This window comes from Pungitius pungitius, chromosome 20, assembly GCF_949316345.1.
Source record: "Pungitius pungitius chromosome 20, fPunPun2.1, whole genome shotgun sequence".
Classification (NCBI taxonomy): domain Eukaryota; kingdom Metazoa; phylum Chordata; class Actinopteri; order Perciformes; family Gasterosteidae; genus Pungitius; species Pungitius pungitius.
In genome coordinates, this window is record NC_084919.1 from 3516202 (window position 1) to 3540193 (window position 23992).

The 23992-nt window shown below is 46.9% G+C and overlaps 3 protein-coding genes across 3 annotated transcripts; 2 read left to right on the forward strand and 1 right to left on the reverse strand.

The window, feature by feature from the left end:
• Positions 1-2897: 2897 nt before the first annotated feature.
• On the forward strand, positions 2898-10651 carry tmem63a (transmembrane protein 63A). Its single transcript, XM_037449808.2, has 23 exons — positions 2898-3055; positions 3788-3964; positions 4078-4157; positions 4260-4329; positions 4424-4461; positions 4562-4704; positions 4966-5017; positions 5100-5208; positions 5326-5396; positions 5495-5575; positions 5925-6042; positions 6163-6296; positions 6812-6961; positions 7057-7210; positions 7297-7403; positions 7513-7599; positions 7692-7757; positions 8128-8290; positions 8447-8552; positions 8872-9039; positions 9135-9250; positions 9358-9408; positions 9772-10651. The coding sequence occupies exons 1-23, from the start codon at positions 2912-2914 to the stop codon at positions 9916-9918; spliced, it is 2532 nt and encodes an 843-aa protein (XP_037305705.2). The 5' UTR covers positions 2898-2911; the 3' UTR covers positions 9919-10651.
• A 4556-nt stretch (positions 10652-15207) lies between these two features.
• On the forward strand, positions 15208-18940 carry rsph9 (radial spoke head component 9). The gene is made up of 5 exons (XM_037449998.2): positions 15208-16383; positions 16496-16658; positions 16816-16945; positions 17076-17222; positions 18625-18940. Exons 1-5 carry the CDS (start codon positions 16157-16159, stop codon positions 18783-18785), a joined length of 828 nt encoding a protein of 275 aa, XP_037305895.1. The 5' UTR covers positions 15208-16156; the 3' UTR covers positions 18786-18940.
• Positions 18941-19027: 87 nt separating this feature from the next.
• On the reverse strand, positions 19028-21618 carry mrps18a (mitochondrial ribosomal protein S18A). The gene is made up of 6 exons (XM_037450000.2): positions 21431-21618; positions 21099-21130; positions 20594-20698; positions 20376-20499; positions 19615-19687; positions 19028-19521 (listed from the first exon to the last, which is right to left on the reverse strand). The coding sequence occupies exons 1-6, from the start codon at positions 21564-21566 to the stop codon at positions 19377-19379; spliced, it is 615 nt and encodes a 204-aa protein (XP_037305897.2). The 5' UTR covers positions 21567-21618; the 3' UTR covers positions 19028-19376.
• Between the last annotated feature and the right edge of the window lie 2374 nt (positions 21619-23992).

Here is a 23992-nt window from a genome sequence, read left to right on the forward strand (position 1 = left end):
AGAAGTGTGGTAATGACATGGAAATGATATGGTAATAATATGGTAATCTGGCAACATTATTCTGCCCACCAGAGACATAGGAGGGCGTACAACCTGCCGCAAACACACACACACACTCACGCACAAGTGTACACACCACCACGCAGGGATCAGATGAAATCTATTGGCCGACATGGGTGAGGAGGGTGAGACCAATGTGGGGGAGGAGGGTGTTGACGGCGAGAGAAAGTTTCTTTAGTTTGTTTTTAGCACTGGGCCTAAATTGTCTGTGTGCTTTGCACTGAGAAGAATGATTCCACATACTTTACACAAAAGGAAGAGAGTGGGAGCATTGCATTAACTAGTCAGCTGACATGGACCTCATTAACATACATTGCACGGCTATTTTGTCAAGGTCGAAAACGAACTTGTATGCTTAAAGATACATAGCCTATAAAAATAAAAAGAAAGAAAAAACTAAAAAAAAACGACCTACAGCATCAAGTATTCAAGTTGACCATAAAGCGGTGGACTATTAATAGCCCTTTGCTTTCCTCATTGAATACACCACTGCCCCCGTCTGGATGAACCCTGACACAGAGAGCTGCAAGGCAGTAAAAGGGAATCCAGAGATCCTTTGTTTTTAATCCTTATATCTGTCTATAAGGTGTCTATTAAAAAAAGTTTACTTCCTGCAAAAATAACAATGCAACTCATGAAGAAAACATCATTGTAAGTATTTTCTTTTTTTTTGCTAACTTGTACGTTTCTTGTGATCATACTCACTGAATATTGTGATATTTCAATTGAATGAATTACAATACTTAGTTTACACAGACCTGCTTCCAAAATTATGATTTAAGTAACGTATTGGGACAGCAGGGGGGGGGGGGGGGAGGTAAGTGAAAGGAAATAACACAAAATAAATATAAACCATGAGCATGAAAGTTCATTCTTGACATTGGAAGCCAATAATCCACATGCTTTTCCCCGAGCGTTTAACCACATCCTGCTGTGTTCTTCAGTTGGTTATTACATCAGGACCACTTCCAACTGCTCACACAGTTTACCGTGCAAACACCATTAAATGGGGAAGACAACAAGAAAAAAAACAGCTAGTGGGGTGGACCTCGAGTCAGAGCTGCTTCCAAAGACAAACCTCTGCTGAAAAGGGGTTTTAACGGCGACATCACCATTTCTTCCCCTCCACATGGTCCCCTCTCTGCTTGTCAGTGTTTCCCCTCGTCCGCTCCATCTTTAAGTGGCGGTGATTGACAGGCGGGCTATATCCATGCAATATCACCCAGCGCACGTTCCTATTCCCTCCTGGAGCCTTCATCCACCGGTCAAATTAACCTTCCGTGCCAACGGGAGGGGAGGGGAGGGGAGGGGAGGGGAGGAGGGGGGGGGTGGGCCCCGCGTGGGCCAATCAGCGGGTGATTAGGCCGGGGGTGGGAGGGGTGAGGGGTCACCGCGATGGGGCCATCGCAAGCCTGATTGGTTTCAATCAGCAGCCCGGCCCCGCAAGGACAGCTGGGAGCTGAGCCGCAGTGAGCGCTAATCAACGCGTCCCACAGTGAGGCATGAACAGTCACCACACACACACACACACGTAGATTGATGTTGGCGTATAAACACACACACACACACACACACAAAAACACACATTGACAACGCGGGGCATCGCAGTGTGCACACATTCACACACACACACAGAGTCGAATACACACAGAGAGACATGGGAAGCAGAAATGAACAGTCGAGACCACAACAGATAAACAGAAGAAGAAGAAAAAAATCCCCATAATGGAAAACCAGAGGAGAGAGAGAGAGAGAGAGAGAGAAACACTCGCAGCAACCCCAGAATCTCCCAGTAAATTGAATGACTAATTGCATTGGATTTGTTAATTTGACCACTGGCACATCTGATGTGGGCCTGTGACATTGGTTAGCCACGCTGTGTCCTACAAACCACAACAGCACCTTCTTCTGTGATGCCTCGAATGTGGAACAATTCAGATTCTCCGCTGTGTCCCCAGTTACGCCGAATTCCTGTTTAAACCGCGGCAAAAGCAAATCTCACCTCAGTGATCAGGTGAGATGGGAGAAGTCGAAAAGGGAATGTTATTGAGAGCAAAGAGAAGAGCTTCGCTGACTTCTTGGTGTGAGAGGAATGTCTGCAGAGCTGCAGGAGGAGTGGGTTGTGTTTACCGTGTTCATGTTATAGCAATAACTTTGCTTAGCGTGGCATAAAGGCTACAAACAGGGAAAAAGCTAAAGTGAGGCGTCAGTTAGTGGATGTGTGAAGTAAAAGGTTGGCTTTCTTCTTGGCGATGATTCGGCCGATGGTTGGACATAATAAAGGAAATCTTTTAAGTAGCCACCTGTGATGCGGGTCCTGTTTATTATGAGGAAGGAGTCCTGTAAGGAGAAAAAGAGCAAAACTGAAAATTACAACCACACACAAGTCACAATGGCATTAAATAAGTCGCCAATTTAAGGGACTATAAACATTTGAATCATACATTAATTCTTTGCATTTTTTGCTCATTTACTGTGTGTCACTACACGTGTTTCACTCATTTAAATCAAACTACTTTAGAACTTAGATTGAATGAATGTACTGCTGAGATTTCACTCAACTCTCTAAATTAAGTTCTAAAAATAAACTTCCCAGCATGCATTGTTTGAGGATTGAAACCCTTCTTGTTTTGAGTTTGGAATAAAACGTATGACTGGAACTTGAGGGGTTTCCTTAAAATTTGTTTTATTTTTATTTTTTAATGTCACTGTTTACTCGCTCCTCTGTTCCCACCGCAACGTCAGAAACGAGGAGACGCGAGAAGAGCCGAGGAGACGCGAGAAGAGCCGAGGAGACGCGAGAAGAGCCGAGGAGACGCGAGGTGCGTCCTGCCCGCCGCAGCGTCTGCGCATGCGCGGAACGCAAAGAGGAAGAGGAGCAGCTTACTCCTTCTTTACTATTTACTGCAGAAAGAAGTTTCCCTTCTGGCAGGAATACAACAACAAACAACAGCAACAAAAAAACACACACACACAACAGCGATCGAGCCTACAGGTAGGAGAGATTACGCTACGTAGAGAAGAACAAACTAGACTAAATAAAAAGTTGTGTTTGGAGAATGTTGTGTTAGTGCGGCGATGGCAAACAAGTTAACTTCATTAGCGTTAGAAAACCTTACGTCCATCTTGTGCTTCCACGTAAGGGCTGCTTTAAAAAAAAACAAGCAAAAAAAACACGGAATAAACCGTGTAAACTATTGAACGCATTCGGGGCCACACGGGTATCCAGAATAAGGAAGCGAACCGCCGACTAACGGCCTCCGTCAAACCGGGTTCTCTCCTCTGTTGGGATCCTGGCGACGCTTCCGTTTTAATGGCGGGGTGCTTTGACGGAAACAAATCTCAGCGGCCACAGCGTCGTTGATACCTCTGTGACGACTGGGACTCGATGTGGGGTCCAGAGCTGAAAACCTCAGTCTCCCCCCCCCCCCCCCCCGTGTCAGCTGTTTTGTCTTTTACTGCGTCGTCATGGTTCAGCGTGACGAAATCCTCCTCCTCCCCCCCCCCAAAAAACCCCACAGACTTAACTGTGATACGGATGTGACTGCGACCAGTGACGTCACTGACATCGTCTGGTTTCACCTTTAGCTGTTTAGGGATGAAACGTTCTTCACCTAAGACATCGCTTTCTAGGAACCTGCTTTTTCTCACTTGAGAGACTTTAATTAAAGTAAAATCACTGCTCTTTTTTTTTTTTCCTTCAATAAATGCAACCATCTCTCTGCAGACCAACGGCCGGTTCCTCTGCGTGATGTCGTCCCCGTGGTTGGAGGAGTGGCCCTTACTCGCCTCAAACAGGTCCAACGTCTCCGGCTGCTTCACCTCCACCCAGAGCACCGTCCTCAAGGGAATCGCCTTCGGAGGAATCCCCGTGGTGCTGCTGCTCGATTTCTGTGTCTTTATGGTACGTGTCGCGTCATTATAGACCAATAACTATTTATTTCACCCGCTTTATTTTGTGTGGTTTCGTGGCCTGAGCTGAAAGCTTGTTGGTTCTTCTCCCGATGCCACCCGCAGGTGTTGCTGGTGGTCTTCTCCTTCATCAGGAGGACGTTTTGGGACTACGGGCGCCTGGCATTAGTTGCGGACAACGTCGGGTCAGTTCCTTGATCTCAAGTTGTCGCCGGGCAGACTTCCGATGTGACGTTCTCGGATGACGGTTCTTTATCCGTCGGGCTGATTCGTTCTTTGTGTGTCAGGTTCACAGAGTCGACACGTCGTCGCTATGGACGCATGTCGTCCAGCGTGGACGACGTTGAGACTGAATTGGTGTGTAGATAAAATCTCTGTCATCGGTTTCAGCATGAGGCAGTAAATCTCCACTCAACATCCAAATAATCAAAGCGTCTGCCTTTCTGTTCAGGGATTCTGCTCTTGGCTGCCGTACATCGTCCGAATGGAGTGAGTGAGCTTCGCTCGTCATTGTTTGTGCACCTGCCGCTTACGCCATCCCCCTTTTTAACAGTGTGTCTTTGTGTGTGTTTGTGTGTGTGTGTTTCAGTGAAGGAAAGATTAAGGCCAGATGTGGCATGGACGCTGTTCACTACCTGTCTTTCCAGCGGCATCTGATCGCCCTGCTGTTGGTCATAAGCGTCACCTCCCTCGCCATCATACTGCCCGTCAACTTGTCTGGAGACCTGCTGGGTGCGTCGATGTCCGTTACTTACTTCTAGGGCTATTTCATGTCTATTTCACGGCTCAGCTGTGCTTGTATTAATGGTTCTAAATGTGAGTCAACCGATCAAAAGCTGCGCTGACCTCCTCCCCATCAGCGGCTTGTTTTTATCATGGTGACCACTTGTTTTTGTAAAATCCAGAGGGGAGGTTGTTTTTATTCTGACCTTTTTCCACTTCATTTTCTTCTCTCTTCTTATTAACATTTACACTTACGGTATGTTCTTCCAGATAATAATCCGCTGAGTTTCGGGAGGACAACTATTGGGAATCTTCAAAACGGGTAAAAACTGGATGTTAAAAATACAACAATAATGTTGGGGGTCGCTGGAGACAAAATGCTTCTTGTTTTTTTTTCTCCCTAGCAACAACCTGCTGTGGCTGCACACGGTGTTTGCGGCTCTGTACCTGATCCTGACCCTCGTTCTGCTGCGACGCCACACCTCACAAATGAAAGGCATCCGCAGAGAGACGGTGAGTCTCGGCCTTTCCGGATATTTGTTTCGTCCTCTCTCTCTTTTTATACTACACCAATCTGAGGAGCTGAGTGTGTAAGTCTGATTCTATTCTGTGTGTTCTCTCTGCTTGCAGACCAGAAACACGCTGTTTGTGTGTTCGGTCCCTAAATCGGCGACAGAGGAAGCTGTGAAAACTCATTTCACGTGAGTAACGTTGAAATAAAGTGGCGTTTTCCTCTCACCGCCGCGTCCTTGGATCCCCTCGTCGATGCCCCCACTCTTTCTTTTTTTTTTTTGTGCAGAGAGGCGTACCCTTCCTGTCGAGTGTGTGCTGTGACCTTGGGTTACAACGTGGCTAAGCTCATGCACCTTGATAAGGAAAGGTAAGACGTCAGAGCGATAAACAACCAAATGAATGCTCGCTTTTTTAAATATTTTTTTGTGTCGAGGTTCAGCGTGCAGTGACGAACCAAAATAAAGAATTTCACCGAAACTCAGCAGCTCCGCTGAGCTTTTATTTTTAGCATCCTGTAGCCTTAGTCTTTTAGTTTTACACAAATAAGGTGCACTTTGTAAGCAGCAATCACCAGCATGAGAAGGCAGGCCCAGGGGTGTGTGTTCAAAGCGATGACGGATATTAAGCCGTGCTTCATGTTTACCAAGTTAAACCGACCCGAACGTGTTTGCTTGTGGGTTAACTACACCCTCCACCCCCCCCCCCCTCCCCCACAGGATGCGCGCGGGAAAGAACCTGTGCTACTACGAGCGCGCCCTCAGGAAAACCGGGAAACGGGAAGAGTTCAACCCCCGCCTGTGTGGTCAACTCTGCTGCGGCGCCAAATCCCAGGAGGTGAGATGAACCCCCCCCAAGAAGTCCGAGCAAACAGTACCGCCAGGTAACGCACCTGATGAGTGAGTGTGTGTGTGTGTGTGTGTGTGTGTGTGTGTGTGTGTGTGTGTGTCTCCTCAGGTTGACGCCATCGAGTACTACAGCGCTAAAGAAAAGGAGCTGCTGGAGCAGGTGAGGGAACAGACGGAGCTGGTGCCCCAGCGCCCCCTGGGGATGGCCTTCGTCACCCTGCAGACCGAAGCCATGGCCAAGTAGTGAGTTCCAGTTCAAGGGTGCTCTTTTTTTCGCTCTGTCCCTGGGTCCCGTATGTCACTGTGCCGTAGTAGAAGTCAACAGCAGGAAGTACCCGGTACTTTCACTTCTCGTGCCTCGGGATGTTATTCCCCCCCCCTCGGGGGTGTCCTTCTGGTTAATTGATTGATTTAACAGAGCTCGTGACCAGAAATTTGACAGGCCGCAACGGGAGGCATTTGACCCGTGACGAGTTCAGTTCCAGTTGTTTGTTTTGCCATTTGTTTGCCGCGGTTTCCGCCTTCTCTCCGGAGCCGTGTTTTGTTTGGTAACAGGGACGTGGCGTGACGCGCCGGCGTTTGTCCTGCAGCTGGGCGGCTCTCGCCCCCGAGCAGCGGCAGCAGCAGCGTTATGGCGGCTGACTGCGCTGTTTTTTTGTTTGTTTTTTTTTAATAACGTGGGCACATTTACTTTCCGCTGGAAGCAGGCCCGCCGGTTAACGTGCGTCGCCCCAACAGCTGTCGTTTGCTCACCTCAGCATTCTGAAAGACTTCAACGCACTCGAGTGCGGCGGCTCAAGCTGCTGCTGCTGCTGCGGGAGGCTCCCGCAACCTTCACAGGAGAGTGGCCGTCTGAAAGTGAACAAGTGGAGCGTCAGCTTTGCACCCCACCCCAAAAATGTGTATTGGTAAGGCCTGAAACACTTAACACACGTTGTGCCGCATGCAGATGATGAATTGTCATTTGTAGCTTAATTTAACAATTTTTCTCCCCTCCGCGCAGGGCCAATCTGTCAGTGGGAGGTTTCACCTGGTTCATGCGCTACCTGATGCTCAACTTCTTCCTCTTCTTCCTGCTGACCTTCCTCACCACTCCCTCCATCATCATCAGCACCATGGACAAGTTCAACGTGACGATGCCCATCAACTATCTCAACGTGAGACTCGCGGACGCCGACTCGTCGCGGCTATTATTGTAAATAAATAAATAAATAAATAAAAATGTGTTGTTTCCCCCCCCCAGAGCCCCATCATCAGCCAGTTCTTCCCCACCCTCCTGCTGTGGTCCTTTTCTGCGTTGCTGCCCACCATAGTTTACTATTCTACGATTGGAGAGGCACACTGGAGCAGGTGGCGCCCACAGACAGACACGCGATGCAAGCGATTGATTCCCGTTCGGTGGGAGGAATGCTGTGAAATAATGGTCCCATCTGTGTGTGTGTGTGTGTGTGTGTGTCAGGTCCAGTGAGCAGCTGAGCATGCTGCGTAAACTCTACTTCTTCCTGCTGTTCATGGTGCTGATCCTCCCCTCGCTGGGACTCACCAGGTAACCCTCGACGAGCAACAGTCCTTCTTTCAGATTGGGGAAGCACCCAGCTTGACTTTCTCTATTTCTCTTGTTGTTGTTGCCCTCATCAGTCTTGCGGTGTTTTTCCGCTGGCTGTTTGATAAAGAGTTTCTCGCCGATGGGAAACTGAAGTTTGAGTAAGTAATCCCTTTCTTGCCGTTCTTTTTTTAATAAATAAATACAAAAATCTGTCACGTTGATTAATTAATAATAAAGAGAAGAAAAATCTGTTTTACTCTCCACTTGTTTCATGCAGTTTTCGTCTAATTTATTCACCCCATAATTTATTTAGCCGCCATGTGCTATTGTTGCATTTACGCAAGATTAAACTAAATCATAATGCAATGCAATCGTTTCTTTGCATTGCTTATATGAGTTTTCCTCATCTGTTGAAACCGACACGGTCATAAAAATATGTGAGAAACCTCTGATTAAACTTTCCTGCTTTAATCATTTTAATCTTTTTCTCGATTGATTTGACTTTTTGTTTCCCCCCTTTCCACCCAGGTGTGTGTTCTTACCTGACCAAGGAGCATTTTTTGTCAACTATGTGATCACGGCGGCGCTGGTGGGCTCTGGGATGGAGTTGCTGCGGTTGCCAGGGTTACTGCTTTACATCATTCGGATGGCGTTTGCCCGCTCTGCCGCTGAAAGGAAATATGTGAAACAGGTGTGTAAAGCCTAATGTCTTGGTACCATGAGACCAGTAGCAGCATCACTCTGAGACGCTATTTAAAATAACAACGTAGTCATTTTTGCGTGTGTGTGAGTTTTTTTTTTTTTTTTAATTTACAGCCTCAACTAATCGTCTGACTTGTGTTTCCAGAATCAGGCGTACGAGTTTGAATACGGAGCCATGTATGGCTGGTCCCTCTGCGTGTTCTCTGTCATCATGGCTTACAGCATCATCTGTCCCGTCATCGTGCCTTTCGGTGAGTCATTTTGAGGCTGCACACAATCAATTGCAACCACTTTGTTTTAGTGTTTTTTTTACACTTTTATTGCTTCTTGTATATTGAGTATCAAATGTACTTTATTCCATCTAAAAGATGTCTTCTTTAACCAATAAATCCGTCCGTCGTTGGTAGATCCATCTGTCGCTCTTTGCAGGGGCCTCTGTGTCTATCACGCAGTTCTATACAAACACCACGTCTCCTCCTGTCCCTTCTACACGGAGGTTTTAGAAGGTCTGTGTGTGTGTGTGTGTGTGTGTGTGTGTGCGTGTGTGCGTGTGTGTGTGACTCTCATCAGGTCTCCTGTACATGATGCTGAAGCACCTGGTGGACAAACACAACCTGTACTTTGCCTACCTGCCTGCGCGCATAGACCGCCAGGTGCACCTGGGAGCTGTCAATCAGGCCGTGGCCGCGCCCATCATCTGCCTAATATGGCTCTACTTCTTCTCCGTCCTCAGAGCAGGTGGGAAACAGGTGTTTGGGCAAACGTGTCCCGAGACTCGCGCGTAAATGACGCTAACCGCCGTTCCGCTCTGCTCTGGGGGCGCCGCGTTTCAGGGTTCTGGACCGCCACGTCTCTGTTCACGCTGGTGGTCCTGTGCGTCACCGTCGCCATCTGCGTCAGCTACACCTGCTTCGGCCATTTCAAGTACCTCAGTCCGCACAACTACGCGGTGAGCGTTTCAGGGTTTACTCGTTTCAGTCTCCCTCCCCCCTCAATCACTTCCCCCCCCCCCCCCCCCCCTCAGGCCTTCATGTGGATTGTGTTCTCTCTCCGCAGGTGAAAGAGGAGGAAGAGGACGCCGTGGAGGCCGTGGAAGAGAACGCCTTGGTACTGTACTTGTTCCAATGCAAAGTCCACAGTGCGAACACGAGGATCGGAAGTATTTAGTTAACTCACCTGAGCTTTTGCTGTAAATTCCATAAACCGATTTGTCGCCCTTGTGGTTTGTAATTCATTAACAAAGTAAAACAGCAGAGCTTTTGAGGTCAATGTTTCGTCGCCGAAGGCCTGATCGTTCACACCGAAACGCACTCGAGTGCCGTTCCTTCACTATTTCGTTTGTGAATCATACTTTGTGCATTCCACGCAGTAAAGCATCACGTGTCGGGGGTTACATCAGGGGACAAAAAAAAAAAAAAATCGTTCACTACAAAATGGTTCACTCATCCCTTTTGTGCGGTGTAATTACAGGTCTACCTTCCCAGAGTGCTCAATCCCAAATCACCTGCCAGCACAGAACAGGCTCCTAAACACCAGCAGGCCTACGGCTCGACGGAGGGAAGCCCGACCCGCGCCGCCGCCGCCGCCGCCCCCCCCGAGACGGCGACGGACGGCTGAGTCGAGCGCCGAGTTTTGGAGCCGCGGCGCCCACGACTCCTGACCCGCAAGTCTGCTCGGTTCACAAAGGGCCCGGTGCAAGAGCCGCTCGACACAAACACCGGTCTGCTCCCACGGGGGGCTGGTACGAGTGAGTTGGGAGAACTTTTCCTCTTGGGGGGCGCGAACACACACGTTTGAAGACTTCCGTCGGTGTCGTGCATTTAGTCCGCCGACATCTAGCGACTAATCGTTGGTCGTTTCATTCATTTCGAAGCAATTATGAGCTTGGAAAGCTCTGGACACTGGACATAATGCTGTTTGAATAGGATTGTAGATGCATAAATTCGCTCTAACGATATCACCCATATTTTAAATTTTCTATTGATCTCATTGTTTAACACGACAATATCAAGAATAACATTTCAAAAAGCAAAAAGCAGGACTTTCTTGCCTGATGCTTTTGGATAGATACGAGTGAAAAGTACCGCAGGGGGACAGTGTGTTAAATATCGCCTCTTACAGGAATGACAGGAATTTATTTAATTTATTAATCACTTTTTGCACTTGTTACGCACACCACACACACATGTGTTCTATCTGAAATGCGTCTGTCATTTTCTGTACATGTCTCTAGCCAATTCTCCAAGGGTTATTTTTTGCATGAAACTCGCCATTTCAAACAAGCCAAAATGTTGGATTCCAACACTGTAATCTAATCTATTATTTGCACATGCTGAAGCTTATTATGCAAGTTTTACCAGAACAATCAAGCCAGCAACACTGACGCCAAAGAGGCCAACATGCAGAGTTTTCTGTCACTTTGTTCTAGTCTAGATTTCTTCACAGTGCCATGTTTGTGATGCTTTTTGAGGTCAAAACCTGCCATGGAAATAATCAACATTGCCTTATGTTCATAATGCACTTTCTATATCAAGAGATGCCTGTTTAGTGTTTGCTAACCTGATTTGTAATTTTATAATACTGTTTAAGGTGAGACAATGTTTCAGTTCATTGTTTATTTCTATTTAATGTCCTCTGAAGTTATGTTTTTGGAGACTTTCTTTAAATGTGCATTGTGCATTTAGGAACTAAACACCAACTCGTAACTGTACGGTGCTGGACGATGTCATCGGATATGATGTGTTAAGATGAACCCTCAGCAACTAAAATGTCAACTTTAAACATTGGTGCAGTTTTCAAATTCAAAAGAAACAACTTGGCGGTCATGAGCGTGTTTTGCCAGCTGGAGGCGCTGTTGAGCTGCAGTTAGGTTGTAAAACCACAGAAGTGGGAGGGGGGGAAAAAAAGGACAAATGCACGCAGTGTTTCATTGAGGATTTTCTAACTCATTCTAACATCGGAATGGGCCAGTTTACTGGGCCACAATTCCAGTGGCGCCGCCTCCTCACCTGATCTTTCACCATTGTCTCGCTTGTCTTTCGCTTCCTCTTTGCTTTCCCCTTTCTCACCACGGCAACCGCCTCAGCTGATAAGAACCTCTATTCGACTCGTACGGCCTTTTAGGATCCTGTAGTGACTACTTCTTAAAGGGTAATGAAGTGCTAAGCTAACCTATGGCGGTTATTAGCCGTGGTTTCGGAGACGGGTTTAAACTGTTGGATGAGGATCTTTCTCGAAAATAAAAATAAAGATCAGGAACATTAGCTGTCAAAACAGTCCTTTATATTGTTTAACCACAACTATCTGACACATTTTTCTCTTTAGTTTTTGTTATTCTACATCAAAGTCCCAATGTGCCCTCTTGTGTTTAGTCACTGGGCACAAAGTCTCTTACTTAAACCTTTCAATATTGGTTCAGATTTTTATAACATCTGTATGAAGTTTATTGACCGTGCTTTACCCCTAATGTCGGACAAAGATGAAGCATTGCAAAAGAGAAAGTCTTAACTATTTCATGTTGGTGTGTGTCTGCGATTAAGCAACAAAAAAAAACATTGCCCCCAGTGCTGAATGATTCCCAGCGTGTCAAAAGCAATAACGAAACCCACAATTTTTCCTGTATTTTTTTTTCTTTTTTGGGATGAAAATCGAATAACCACAATAAACGCGCTCCGCGTGAGACTTGGAGAGAGATCCGAACGGATATAACGGTCAGATGGGAAAGCTGGGGGGGGGGGGGGGGGGGGCACTAACAACTTACAGATATCGTCAAGTGGCTCCAAGGATGAGCTGGGGGGGGAAGAGACGCATGATGCTGGACACCCGATACGGCGTCTACGGGGCTCCGCGTGTGCTTCGATGCCCTCGATGCTACAGAGAGACGCAAGAAATGTGCAGGTTAAGGCTGCAGGAGCCTGGGAAGCACAAATGATCAGGCTCAGTTTTCGGGCCCACGTGGGTTTTTTTGGGCGGGGGGGCTTTTGTGTGTGTGTGTGTGTGTGTGTGTGGAAGTGAAAGAGTTTGATCCAACAACATGCAAACTGTCAGCGGTTTGTAGCATCCTGCAACGGGCTCATCCAGATGTTCTCACAGACGCCGATGCTGAATCCATTAGACACACAAACCCTCTAATGAGAAACAGCTCAACTTGGCCGCAAGTTTGGATATAAATGTTAACAAATTTCACTGTTTGTTTTGGTGCGTGCTTGTTGGAAAAAGAAAAAAAAATTACAGGATATTTAGAGAATACGTGTTAAAATATTACTGGGCGATGAGAGCTGGCTAAATATCAAGCTCCAGCCTTAAATAGATTGTTTGGATGGCGCCTGCTGCTTGTGTTTGTGCTGAGCTGATTGTCAGTACAGCTTCGTATTTGGTGCAGACACGAGAACGGAAGAAAGAGGTCCTCAGCAGATGATCTCTGACTCTCCCCTTTACAGAACTGGGACCAAACATGTGAGCACAAAACGAATCTCAATGACATACTGGTTTTTTTTAAGTAAGTTACCGTCCACACCACCTAAAAACCTGCTGCTGGTTTATCGGGTTTCTCAGCAGTATTTTGCCCTGTGTTACGTATTACGAGTTTACACAACACGCCCTTCTCTGGATCAAAATATTTATCCAGAGTTAATCTAAAAGCTCGGCGCTTGTATGTAGGTGTGCGGCTCCCTGAACTCAGTGGCCTCGGTGCATTCTTGGTATTGTTGTCGTGTGTTCTTTTGTGCAACCACAGACACCATTATTAAGTCACTTCACTCTCTCTCTCTCTCTCTCTCTCTCTCAGCATTCACTTGATTCTGCACTCCCAGGCCACTGAACTCAAGGAACAGCCCCATGCGTGTATGCATGTGTGTGCGTGTGCGTGTGTGTGTGTGCGTATTAAATAGGAATAAACCCCATTTTGGAGTTCGGAGGTTTCGAGGTCAGGCTTCCTTCATGTCACCACCAAGATCGATGGATGTGACCTCTTGACTGCCCCAATTTGTATATAAACATAGCGCTGGCCAATGGGGGGCATCGCGTGGGCCGGTGCCAGCCAATGGGAGCCTCTGGCAGCACCGTGCTCCGCCGTGCACTCCCACCTTTTGTCCGTCAGGATTAGCGCCGTGGCAACGCCGGTCGCCTGGGAGGCGAGTTTCCCAGAGCAGCGGGGACCGGGGACAGAAACAGGACGCCTCGCTGCCGAGTCTTACACCTCCCTCCCCGTCCGATTGGGAAACGGGGGGGGGGGGGGGGGTTGTGTGTCTGTGTGAGTCACTCGGTGGCCTCCCCAAACTCCCAAAAACGTCCAACCTCCGCTGCTGCCAGCTCTAATGGGGTGACATCCCCCGAGCCACAAGCTCGAGAGTGTGTTTGTCTGTGCGAGTGAGTGGATGGGCTGCAGAGGGGCCGCCCTTGTGTGTGTTCTCTTCTGTGTGGGGTATTCAGGGAGGGAAGTCACCCCACTCTCCCTCCCTCCCTCCCTCCCTCTTTTTTCTGTTGGTGCACTGCGTTGGCCAGAGGGGCAGAGCGCCAGGCAGCTGAAATCACCGCTGCTGATGGAGCATGTGACTCCAGACCGAGGCCCTTTTGTTTGGACAATTACAGCCAAACACACAGAGGGCCGGGAAGTGCAGTGTGGCATGGGAATGAATGGGCGTTAGGGGTTATTAAAAAAAAACGGTTCTCCAGAGAACCGGCCTGAGACGGGTTCGTGAAGTCACAAAACCCCATGAAATCAAACCTCACTTTTTTTCTCCTAATCATTCATTCATGTTTTATTTATTCTTTTTCATGCAAAAGCCATTCTCTGTATTTTGGTATTCTTGACCTCTTTTAGACAACAGTTTTCATTGTTCCCCTGCTGGATTCAAATTGCCTTCCCACGCCCGAGGGAGTCGCAACAAAACAAAGCAGGCTTCACATGAATATTTGGGGCCGGTTTGACGCGACGGTAAGAAATCTGGGATTTGATGCAGGATTAGGCGAGTGGGCAGCGGGCAACGAGGCGGACGATTAAATTACAAGCGCCGCGTCTCCTGCGAATCCCATTTGGGGTGTGTTCAGACACATCCCCGCTTCCTCGAAAGGTGAGTATTTCCACAGAATCAAGGCCTAGTACAAATAGTCAAATAATCCACAAACGGGACAGATTACATGGTTTGAAACTTTGATATGTGAGGTTGTGAGGATCAGAACGACTCCAATCAGATAAGAACACATCTATCCATCTAAGTGTCACATCTATGTAAAAAGAACAAATCGTTACAGTGGAAGCCAAGAGCATCAACCGAGGTGAGGGACGGAAATAGGATCAACGACCGCAATTAGGGCGAACGGGACGGTCCAAAATCATTCGTTGGGGCAGAAGCCAATCGTTCCGGTAACTCAAGCCAGGCGTCACACTGGGTCTACTGGTCCAGGGCTGGTGGCCGCGAGCCAAGGCAAACCAAACAAGCACGTTTCTTCTAGGAGAGGATTCGCTCCACATGCGCTGCTCGGAGAGTCCGTATCCCAGAGAGCGGGGAGGCCGCGTCTAACAGCAAAAAGCTTTAAAGCCAAAAGGTATCAGTTAGTAAAACTTGTCTCTTCTAGACACCTCTTTGGGTGAACGTCAGCGTGCTCACAGGCTGTTTCTAATGAACAATTGTGCAGACCAACACACACACACAATAACTGTCTGTGGTATAAATGGGCCCTGGGATGGCCTCCCGTTACCATAGACGGATCTAAGCACGCATCCTGCCAGCTGTGCAAAGAGCTTAAGTGATTCTGTCATCTAGACATTTGGTTCTACCAGACACAAAACTGTGTGTGTGCTTCCTTAGTCACAGAGAGAAGGAGTGGGGGGGGGGGGGGGGGGGGGCTGCACACCGAGCAGCAGAAAAAGAAAATGGCATTTAAAGTGACATTAATGCATTGTAGCGTGTGTGTGTGTGTGTGTGTGTGTGAGACATTTGTCTTATCCCAGTAGGATGTTAATTTACCTGTCGCCTGTTGTCATGAATTAACTGGCGTCTATATAATTTTATAATAGCAGATAAGAAATTGAGGGAACAAATGAGAAACTAATGAGGAACTAACTGATAGTTCACTATTAGTTAATGAATAAATCCTAAACCCCCCTTTTTTATAGAGTGATTAGTTTATAAAGAGACAAATGAGGACAACTTGATAATAGACTAATCGTTGAATGGATTAACTCCTGCTGGGGGCAAATGGAGGATAATTATGATTTACTAGAGAACAGACTGGGAGATCCTTTATAGATGAATCATTAATATTATAATAATAGTTTTGGGAGACTTAGATGAGCAATGAGCAATGTTAAGATTCATCATAAAAGGGACACACGTTCATTGCTGTTTCACCCAAAGGGAATTATGTTTAAGCATCGGTATCATTCAGCATCATCATGGGGTTTATTCTTCACGGGTATAGACTAAATAGAGCCACGTGACCATGGACGTACTCACGTCTGCCCTCCTCGCGGCTGCCTCTGCCTGCACGCACGCACTTGAAAAGGGGTCGTGACGTCACACCCGACTCGGGGAGTGCTCTGGTTTGTATAAACACACCGGAAGTCACACGTCAAACATTTTTTGTTTCGCTGCGGTTTTAGACGTGGTATTTACACGCTTGTAAAAACAAACGATTAAAGAGAAGAAGAAAAAAACTAAAAACTAAACAAACAAAATAAAAAACATACTCGCGCGTTGCCATGACAATCGGCGCAACAAGGGTTTGTTGTCATTAGAAACCACACTAGCGTTTGCCTTTGGTCAGGGGTTAGCTGTATGCAAACGGGCCGACTAAAACACGGATATCGTTTAACTAACTAATATCTATAACGCCTTTAACTACTAAAAAAACGATGGACTCGAATTCGTTATTCTATTCTTTGGACCTGGTGGCCGGTAACGGGTGCACGTTGAGCGTGGAGCACAGAGCCGCCCTGCAGACCTCCATGGTGCTCCTGAAGAAAAACTACAAGTTCCACCGAGTCCTGCTCTGGGGCAAAATATTCGGATTGAATAAGGATTACTTCATCGCTCAGGGCAGAGGAGAAGACGAGATGCTGGATAAAAAGAACCTCTACAGGTGACATACAGCCTGTCCGCTCCGCAGCGGCTCCACGTCTGTCAAATGACGTCACCCGTTTGACCCCCCCCCCCCCCACCCCCTCCCCTTTTTTTGGTCTCCCAACACGCAGCTTCAACTGCATGGACTGGTTCCTGCTCCCCAGTGCCACAGACTCCATGGTCGAAGAGGTGTCCATCGCCGCGAAGAGGCGCTTCATCGGAGACCCGTCTTTCGTGTACGAGCGCCTGGAGACGAGTGAAGGACAGGATGGTGCCGTGGAGAGCGAAGTAGTGGTCAGTGGCTTCTACACTGCTCAGTGGTGCTTAAATGATCCAGTGGGGGGAGGGGGGGGGGGGTAGCTTGTGATCATGCATCCATCACTCTGAGCATGGAAACAAGTGTTTTAACCCCAAGTCACGTGCAGAGAGATGGACTGTTCCTTGGTTTCAGGCCACAGTCAGCGAGGAGACGCGGCTCGCGGTCGCGGTCCACCAGATTGACGAGGAAGCGTCCGTGGTGCCGCGCGGCGCCTTCGTCAAAAGCCCACGCGGCCTGGTCCACGTCAACCGCAGCTTCGGTGGTAAACACACCTCAGCCTGTGCCTCTTCGTGGAGTGTCGCATGTGAAAGGCCTTCCATGAGGGGCTGTTGGTTGGTATGTTGGGCCTAATTTTCAATGTGCATTGTTTTTGTTGTTTTTTTTTTTCTCAGGTTTGTCCCACTCAGAAGCAAAGAAGCTCGACAACTTCCTTCACTTCAGAAAGGCAAAGAACCCGAATCAGAAAAGCATCCTGGAAAGGGGCGATTTGAGTCCAGCCATCGACTTCCTGGACGCGCTGAGCGGCGACATCCCGAAAGGTGAAACCGCAGAGTCGTGACAGATATCATCGCCCACCGCGGCTACTGAAGCACATCAAGCCGCGTCCGATCCGTCTCGTGACCAGCGAGGCTTCAGAGGTTTTGTTTGGAGAACTTCGGTCTGTCAAAGCAACGCAGGAAGATTATCCTCTGATCCCAATCCATCATTATTTTAGGCCTTTAAAAAAATGTCATTCTCAATCAACCGTTTCCCGAAACCGCCTACACTACTACTGCATAACTACGAGGTGAGGTGTGACCTTAGCGGCGAATCACATTGGTGATTCAACCGTTTGTGAAAAGGGAGTCACTTCCACGGTAAAACGGTCAGACGAACATGACGAAAGACGCCCAACACGCCTACCTGACGGAAAGGGTCTTCTGGGAACATGTCGGGAGAACTTGTGCGTAGAGCGGTATGATAACCAGATGACTGTTGCTGGATGAGGAATGTCTGGGCTTTTGGATCTGGCCTCATGGCCAACTATGGTCAGTTTCTTCCGAGGGAAATTACAGATAATCATTCTGTCATTTTAAAAAAAACAAAACCTGGGAGGAGGACCAAACCAAGGTCAAATGATGACGACGATGTGGCTGCTCACATCCGTGGAAAAATCAAACGATAAACAATTCCTGTAAGCTTACAGGTGACAAGTTACTACCTAAAAATTCCATTTCAAAATAAAAGATTTGAGTAGCATATAATGAGTCTAGTTCAAAGCAGAAAACCAAGTCTTTCTGGTTTTTGTATTCAAATCCTGAGGGGAAGCTTTAGTTATTTGAGCTGTTAAACCATAAGCAAAATTGTATTTTTTGAAATGGCTGTGTGTTCAGCAGCTGTGTGATGTATCAGGAGGCCTCTCAATTGTGTGTGTATGTGTGTGTGTGTGTGTATATGCTTGCGTGTGTTCTGTGAGTCAATGCGGATGCCAGCGGCGTCATCCCTGCGGCAGACGTTACACAGCTGTCTCACTGCGGCCCTCCTCACCGGACCGCGGGGTGGGGGGTAACATTGTTCAAACAGAACCCCCCCCCCCGCGTGGTGCGATGTATCTCAACTTAAAGACAGGCGCTGTCCTCTGAGCTCCACGCCTTCTCCCACAACAAAGCGTTTTTCAATTTTTTTTATTTACTTACATTAAATAGTAGCAACTTGTTCTCAGCTGTCTGGGTCACAGTCACGCCCAAACATATTAAGCAACAGGTTTGACTGTGAATATCAAAGCACAAAAGGTGGATTTAGTGGATTATTACTTCCTCTATACAGGTTAATCATCTCGGGCGGGTTTCTAAAGATTACTATGGCCTGATGATTTGGCAGCCTCTTCCTCCTCCTCCTCCTCCTTTTAACAGCAATTGTTTATAGCAAGCCTGCTTTGTGTGTGTGTGTGTGTGTGTCTAGGATCATGGAGTCTTCAGTACGAATGTGCCGGCAACGTGTGCGTGCTTCGCAGCCTGCTGTGGCTCGGCCTGACCTTCTTCCATCTGCCTATGACGCCGCAGCACGGATACATCTACATGGGCGACGGGACCCAGAACCTGAACCTTCCCTTCATGCTGTGAAAAAGAAACATTTTACACACCCTGCACGCGTTTGGAGTTAAGAATTCTGTTGTTTCTGTTGTTCAGATGAACCCTCGGAATTAAATCTATGTTCACATTTTCCACGACTGTTGCTCTCGTCTTAAAACAAATAAAACTCAAATGAATACAGTCTTGCAGTTTGTCCACAGGCTCTTTGTTGCGTTCGGTTCCGATGTAAAGAAGCCATTCCTTTACAGTAACCACATGTTCGAGAGGCAGAGTAAGCAGACCCATTTTTATTTGCACATCTGCGTTGCCTTGAGTATACACAGTCAATATACCACCCACTTTAAAACTGTCACACTGACCCAGTCGTTGCTCACATTGGGTTGTCACAAAGTCGCAAACTTCAAGGGAGTTTTTTTGAAACGCAGCAGAGACAGAAAAGACGCTCCGGGGTCAGGCAGAGTTTGCCTCATTGAAAGGGTGACGCAGCTCGATAAACAAAAGGTAGAATAAATACAGACGGGTGAAGCTTTTAGGCCCTTTCTCACGGAGATATCACAAACGTCTCTGCATGACATGGGGGGGGGGGGGGGGGGCCTTCTGATTCACCAGGCCGTGGGTCCTTCAGTGTCTTATGTTGAGGTGCTTGACACCGTAACGCACATTGTCCTGGAGTAGCCGGTTGCCAACCGCCATGCGCTTCTTACACCACTTCAGTCCACTTCTGTATATGGGTTTCGCCGTGTCAATGGACCAATGAGTGAGGTATCTGTACAAGAGAAAATCGTTGCTGGTTTCAGTTGCACGGACACTGGATAGAAAACACACACAACATGTAGGCGGACACGTGTGTGTACATCACCTATTGAGCTGTGGCTTGGGCTTCCTCGGCACGTGGCCCTCTGGAAGTTTGGGTTTGTGGTCAGGGAGCAGACCTTCAAGGGAGAGAAAACACTATTTAAAGTCATTGAAATCCGCCATTAGTGAAGCAGGACCGTTGATGCTACGAATTAGATACGTGCGATCCAACAGGCTCTAGAACTTTCTCCCGGTTTGGGTTTTGAACGTCTTTGAGATCAACATCGCTGAAAGTAAACTAAACTTTTTATTACGTTACATTACATGCCATTAAGCTGACGCTTTTATCCAAAGCGACTTCCAATAAGTGCATTTCAATCGTAGAGATACAAATTTAGAAGAACAAGTAACAAGAAAGTACAATTTTCATCAAATAAGCAGTTTCAAAACACGTTCTACATAAGTGCCATTTAAGTACAATATAAGTGCTACAATTTGTTAGTATTTTACTGGAGGTATAGTCTAAAGAGGTGTGTCTTGAGTTTTGATCGACTAATCAACCAAAAGAGTCATTTCTAAAAATGTGTTGATAATTAATTTAAAAAAAAACAATATTACAATTTTATTCATCACAACAGATCGACAAAATGTCATTTTGGTCGTTTGGTTTGCTATAAAATGTTTCCCCTGAGATGGTACAACCAAAGCATCTGATTCAATGCAATACTAAATTGTGCTTGGAATTTGCTGACATCTTAGAGTCACTTCACATGTGTAATTCATGGGTGTGAGTATTCAACTCCACAAACGAGGACATGGACCGACCTGCTCGCTGAGCCATCTGGACGCAGACGGCGATCTTGCGATGCTCCTCTGGACAGAGACCAGTGATTTTCTTTGACAACATCCCTCCGTCTGACCTGATGAACTGACTCAGCAACAGGACGTCCTGGAGCGACCCAAACCAGACCCAATTAACAGCTGACACGCTGTAGGATGCCCGTCATTGACTTTGCTCGTGACATCCCTGTAGACGGACTTACTGTGTAGTTGTATTTGTGCTGCAGATTCCATCTGTAGATAGGACACTTGGCTGCGGGGTTCGGGGCCTCGGGTGCCGCTGGAACGTCCGCTATTTGTCCCTCAATCTGACAGATAGTGATCAAATATGTTCCTCCTCAGGTCAACTGGACATTCCCACTAGCTTATGTTACCGTGAGCCATCGTGCTTTGGAAGACAAAATGACTCTGTGCTGTGATGTATTGAGCCTGCACACAAACGTGTTTCATTTTGTTCCTTTTGGTGTGAGAGAGAATACGTGTGAGAAGAAAAGGGTGAGCAGATCCAGTGTCTGAAAACTGCACCATTCTGGGTTAAAAAGCCCAATATAACAATGGGGGAAAGAAAGCCATAAGGGGTTTTAGATGTTCATTATTTAAGTGTCTTGTAGTGTGTTATCTTTAATAGCATACTAGATCAGAATTCACTAAGAAGACGACAACAACAACAACACGTTTTCAGTTGCAGATTAGTCTAGATCTACTTACCGTTGTTGTTTTACCCTCCTGCTTCTCCACCACTGCAAAACAGAGATTATTGATCAGATATTTAAATACAAAAAAACAAACTTTAATGTCTTCCTAATGTGGGGCCAAAGCATATGTGGTTAGCTGAGGCTACGGGTTATGGTGACATTCTTAAACAAGCTTCCACTGGTGTAGTGTTTCTTTGTTGTTTTTGGGTGGGTTTAACGTTGTATGCTGTACTCGAGTGAAGTGCCTCTATTCGCTTGTCAGTGTGTTCGCGTTAGCATATGCTAGCTAACATTAGCTGTTCTTACATCGGCGGGCTAACGTCTTTACTCACACACAAGTCTTACCTTGGCGGATGCCTCGGCTCTGAATGGTTACAGCAGACAGTTGTGGAATATTCACCCCACGTTGGACCTTCGTGTTCGCTAATTTCAAACTGGAAAACGAGGTCCACACAGACCTCAGCACACCGCGCGCTGCCATGTTTACGTCCCGACCTTCACCGTCGTCTCTTCCGGTCTGTTGAAATCTCGCGAGAATAGAAAGAGGACCCTAAAAAAAAAAAGGTAACAGCTCGATTTGAATTGCGCCCACGTACGTGTATTACACGTTATTGTGATTTTTTTAACGGTTGCATGGCAAACAGAAAATTTCAAATACACATAAATAACTTGGCTTTATAATAGTTAATAAAAACTTTGCCTCCAAGGACAACATTTTATAAGTCAAGATCTAGCCTAAATAATTCATCTTTGTGACATCCACATCCCAACATAGGAATGGAGCATTTAAACATAACGTGCCAGTCTGGGGGGAAATAATTTGATAAACTGCAGCAATCCGAGAGATACTTGCAGTGCTTTTGTAAAAAAAATGCTGAGAGTTCAAAACAAAGATAGGGCCAAGGCTTGGGCTTTGTTGTAAAAACTTGAGGATACAGGTAGACTCAAAGAACATCAAGAGTTAGATGTCCGATAGTGTTATCACAAGAACACAATGCCATCGTGCATTCATGTTTTTGTTTGTTGTTTTCAGGAATTTTCTTACGGCTTAATCTGTTTTAACAAAAAAAAAAGGCACAAAGAAAGGCCAGACAGGCTGCAACAGTAGCTCTGCTAACCGAAGTCCGACATTTATGAAACGTGTTTCTGCACAAATAAGAGCATTAAGATGAATTAAAACACGGTCATCTTGACTCCTTCTCCTTCTGCAGGATCTCCCGCAACTTCATGTACTGCAGTTCCGTCCCTGTTTGGGTTTGTACCGTAAAATTATCATCTTCGTGTAAACTGGGTTCCCTTTTGTCCTCATGCAAGGTCACCATTTCCCAAACAAACGTATGCCTCTCTCTCTAATACACTTGTATCGGTTTACAGGCCCTTTGGTTTGTACTTTACAATTTCGATTTCACAGTTTGTCAGTTATAATGCACCAATGAAGTGATGCAATACTTGAAGTATTCAAATATAAATTCCCAAGTTGTTTAGGAAGGATATGTGCATATTACACCCCCCAAAAATGAAAAATGAATGTCATTTTTTTTGCAATCTAGCATATTGGAAATGCATTTTTAATAAGTTATGCCTCATATTGTGGACACTGTAGTACTATATTTACTCATATTAGACTACTTTAATGTGAAAACACGACGGCCACATACAGTATATTCCAGTAACTACAGCTACAATAGAATAGCTAGAGAAGATCTTTGTCCTCACGCTGGAGACAAATGTCGTTCCTTTAGCAAGTTCCCAGGTATGGTTTCATGCCCCCCCCCCCCCCCCCCCCCCATGAAAAAAAACTGTTCAACAGCTACTTGAATGCCATCGCAATTGTGAGGCCCTAAAGGAGCTGCTCACGAAGATGCAAATGGGTGTTCTGTGCCCGTACGTCTCCTCTGGGGAGCATGGAGTAGATCGATAGAGATTACCGTCACCCCCGCAGGCCACAAAGGGCGCATTGTCTCAGCAAACAGGTCCCTCCGTCAGGGACACTTAAGCGGTCACATTCCTTGAGAGAAACCCCCAAAAAAATGGCATTTAAAGTGTCCGGCCACCTCCTCGCAGGGCTTTGATATTCAAATGAAACATGGCCCTGTACAAACAGGCGCCTCATCTGAGGAAGAAGGGGGGCGGGGGGGGGGGGGGGGAGTAAATCAGATAGGAGTTCCCTCAGATGAAAAGAGCCGGTCTGACATTTTCACGGCGAGCGCTGAGGGACGCTGAAGCAATGTTGGTTCGATGTCGTGGGGGGGTGGGGGTGGGGGGGAAGTTATTGCTGTGTGGAAACTGTGTTTTCACCCCCCCCTCCACCTCACTTCCTCGGACAAGCGGCTGAAGCGCAGTGTGGAGCGAGCAGAGGAGCGGAGCCAGTGGGCACGGTACCATCGCACATAAACAGACGCCGCATTCCACCTTTCAACCGTCGCACCGCCCCCCCCCCCCCATTTGTTTTTGTTTTGACTTTTTTAATGTTTCGACCCCTTGGCGATAGTTTCACCCCCGAAGGGTACAAACACAAAAAGGAGTCCGGTAGGGTCATGTGAGGAGCTCCGTGGGAATCTGGGAATCCGAGTTACACAACCCGAAGGCCCCTCTTCTCCGCAGAGGGTTTCCTCAGGTGAAGAGTTCTTTCTCCCAGAGGGAGCCAAACGTTTTTTGTTTTCTTTTTTCGACAGGACGTCTCATTCCCATGAAGGTGGAATGTGTGTATTTGCTGCCATCCCGAATTGATGGGCACCGTCTGGTATGCAATTAAGGCATAGCTGTCACTAAGAGGCTTTCCTGGGTGATTAACTTGTAAGGGCTGTTGCATCCAAGGAAGTCAACTGAACACAATTAAGCCTTTTTTTTTTTTTTTCCTTCTCTTCAAGGGAGTGAGTTTTAGTTAAAAGGCCCCCACCGTGGGGG